This window comes from Teleopsis dalmanni, chromosome 1, assembly GCF_002237135.1.
Source record: "Teleopsis dalmanni isolate 2A chromosome 1, ASM223713v2, whole genome shotgun sequence".
Taxonomy (NCBI): domain Eukaryota; kingdom Metazoa; phylum Arthropoda; class Insecta; order Diptera; family Diopsidae; genus Teleopsis; species Teleopsis dalmanni.
This window is the reverse complement of record NC_051846.1, coordinates 219,211,056-219,214,576: the sequence shown is the minus strand read 5'-3', so window position 1 is coordinate 219,214,576 and position 3,521 is coordinate 219,211,056. Positions and strand designations below refer to the sequence as shown.

At 28.3% G+C, this 3,521-nt stretch overlaps 1 protein-coding gene across 1 annotated transcript; it reads right to left on the bottom strand.

Moving 5' to 3' along the window:
* Positions 1-2,193: 2,193 nt before the first annotated feature.
* On the bottom strand, positions 2,194-3,109 carry LOC119665562 (kinesin light chain-like). The gene is made up of 2 exons (XM_038074790.1): positions 2,910-3,109; positions 2,194-2,821 (listed from the first exon to the last, which is right to left on the bottom strand). The coding sequence occupies exons 1-2, from the start codon at positions 2,942-2,944 to the stop codon at positions 2,194-2,196; spliced, it is 663 nt and encodes a 220-aa protein (XP_037930718.1). The 5' UTR covers positions 2,945-3,109.
* Positions 3,110-3,521: the final 412 nt, after the last annotated feature.

Here is a 3,521-nt window from a genome sequence, read left to right as displayed (position 1 = left end):
AAATGCAGCTCGTGCAAGAATTGAAGCCAAAAAACTATCATTTTCATCGAATTTTTGCTGATTGGATTCGTTTGAAACTGGTTGAAGATGAGAATTTTCATCGAAGAATTCTGTTTAGTGATGAATAAGCAAAATTGCCATAGAAAGAATTCGTATACTGGCTACCTTCGTATACTTTCTAAGTTGGATGAATTTTCGGATTGATAGTTGCCCATTTTTTTCTAATTTACCCGTAAATATAATGATATCCTCAGTTATTTAATCTCCAAACTATATTTGAATTAACAACAGAAATGAAGGCAACAAGACATATTGTTTCAGGACCAAAAGTTTCTTGCAACCTTTTCTGCATATTGCATAGCGAAGTAACTTCTGTGAGCACTACAATCCACTTATGGCTACAAATTATTAAGCCACTCAAACCTGTTCTCAGGATCACACACACAGGTCTTGTTCTTCAGTATTTAAATATATTTTATGTCGGCCTTTTGAGGGGATATCCGTACCTTATGCTGATTTATAATTTTATCGGACATACAGAATAATTATATTTAATGGAGTCAATTGGAAACTTTTTCCCACTGCTAATTTTTAATACAATAAATTTTAATATGTGATATTAACACTTCTGATATCTTTATAATAGTATGAAGGTACATGCATAACATGTTTATAGTAAGTTGTTTTTGAGTTTTTTACTTTAAACAGATACTTTTTGTAAAAATTCATGAATGAGGGAAAAAAATTATTTAATTACTTTGCAAAAATAAAATGAAGCAAAATGAACTAATACTACGTTTACATTGTGAGATTAACAGTAGATTAAAGCAATCATCGAGGTTAAAGTACAAATCTTGTTGTTTAATTACAGATTTCATATGCAAAAGTTAATCTCGTTTCACGATCAAGATTAACTTGAAATCCCGTTAGAAATGGTGATTATTCTTTCTACGTTATGATCTGTGCAAATATCGTAGATATTTTTTACGATATTATAAGAATTGGAAAAGAAATGTCAAAATCTATTCAAAAAAAAAAATTTCAACATTTTAAAATGCCGAAGTGAATGTGTGCCTCAAACACTACTATTCGCCAGTTAGAAATCTCAGGCTCTGAGAAGACTTTTCAAGGTACCATGGTATATTAGGACGAATAACATCCTCAGGGACCCCAAGATTGATCAGATCAAAAATTACACTAAATATAGAGCGCTGAAATTATTTACGACTGACAATGATTAAAATGTCATTGTAGTGTTAAAAAAGTTAGTTTAGATCTTCTGAAAACGTCAGTTCATCAACTTGTTTTGGTTGAAAAAAAAAGTTGGTTTATAATTACCTTGTATTCCTACAGGCTCCCTAATTTATAGTACTACTCGAATATATGATTAGTACTTATAATTCTGCTTGCACTTTCTTAATTGAAAAAACACCTTCCCATTCTAGTGACGATGATTTTTAATCGTCATTTATACTCTTTGGCAAGTAAAAACTTGAGAAAAATGTTGCGCTTTTATACCTGATTATATTCCAACTAATGTAATTATAAGTTTTTACTATTATTTTGAACATATCACATACCTAACGTTAAGTAAATAACAATATAATAAAGTTTTTCGATTAATACCGGGGTTAAGTCGTTTATTTAACAGATAAATAAATTAAGTAGACCGAAATATTAAAATATCAAGACTAATTTTATATTTAAAAAGGCATTTTTTATAATTTTATGTGTTAAATAAACGACCTAAGCCCAGTAATAATCAAAAAAACTTATTGTAAATTGGTTGTAATAACAATTAATTTAATATAAAAAAATAAGAAAAATTTTGTAGTAATTGTATGCTAATTAATTGTATTGAATGTCAATTACGTCATTATGATAAATTATCAACATAGATTCCCTAAAAGTTTGAATAAAATTTATTTTGTACACCATTAAAGCGGAGTGGCAGATTCAGAATAACAGACCACGAAAAAACACGGATATAACTCATTCGACAAATCAATTCGATTCGACAATAAAAACTTTTTATAATGTGACAGATGAATTCTTAACTGCATGAAAAATATTTTAACAACTCAATATAACATTTTCTTCTATATGTAGTTTTTAAAATATAATGTAATGACTTTGAAAGATGAATACCTAATAATTGTACGAACACATAACAGTTAAATATTATTATTAAACTTACCTTCCTTGTGAAGCATATTGTATAACCAAATTGTGCAATGTACGCAATCTCGCTGGTATTTCGTATCCTGACGTTTGATTAGCAAATTGGCATGGTTGGGTTGGAGAAAGATTTGACCTATCATCATGCTCTTCGTCAGGGAATAATTCAACAACAGGGTCGGAACGATTTTTTTCACAACTTTCTTCAGATTCCTGATTATCATCATATTTCTTTATAGAAGCCATAAATTCTAAATGTTTCTTTTCTTCTTCTAATTGCGCAACAAGCTGTTCTGATGCTTGGAATTTTTGTTGAGTATTTGCCAATTCATCCCTTAACCAAGCATTTTCTTGATGTAACCGTCTTACTTGAGTTTTTAATTTTTGTTTTTCTGCTTCCACGTTCTGCAAATGACAAGTTAATGCCATCATTACCTGTGCTTCACTGAGTCCCAGTTCAATATTCTCAATATTTTTGGTAAAAAATCCAATTTTTTCATCTCTTTGAGTTTCACTAAAGCCGTTTAAAATTGAAAGATGTTCTACACGTAAAGCTTCAAGTCCTTGTGATACTATTTTAGTATTACTAATTATTTCTTCTTGAGACATTTGCGTCATTTTTCCAATACCTTCAATTTTCTTTCTAAAAAAAAAAAAATATTTTTATGAGGATTTTCAAATTAGATTTCTTGTACAGAAAATTAAATTAATTTAATACTGTTACTGTTTACATTCTATAATAATTTATTGTCTTAGAGTTTATCATTTTGAATACCGCATTAGAAAGGAGAAGTTTGATTCATTGTTAACACAAGTTCAATGGAAATATGAAATTCAGTGGAAAATAGAAATTCAATACATATTTACAATGGAGCGCATGAGCAAAATGACGTAATTTCACAAATTCGAATTTATATTATATTTCAATAGTTGCTTAGTGTGATATCTTTTTAAGAATTTATGAAAACAATAATTTTAAAATATAGCTTTAAGCAAAATTTTTAATAATAAAATTTGCAATTAGTGTTTACATATACAGCCTTTATCATAAGTTTTATAAACACATATTAACTTGCATTTTAGGAGAAATTACTATTTGCTATAAAGCGCTATTTAACTGCTCTTAGTTATAATATATATGTATATCTTTACGTGTTGTAATTATTTCAAGTATTTACTAAAAATGATATTAATATATTTCACTTATCGGCAATAAAATTGCAAAACACCAAATTTAGATGATACAACAATCGATAATTAAACTTATCGAAAGCATTGAATGCGTTAGAAATTTTAAAGCATGACAGCATTAACCCGAAATCACAAACATTTGCAAAAGTGAT

Bases quoted from the DNA above. Each gene is read 5' to 3' on its own strand.
- LOC119665562 (XM_038074790.1), bottom strand. From the start codon at position 2,944: ATGATAAACTCTAAGACAATAAATTATTATAGAAT. The intron at 2,822-2,909 runs GTAAACAGTAAC...TTTTTTTTTTAG, and splicing joins ACAATAAATTATTATAGAAT to AAAGAAAATTGAAGGTATTG.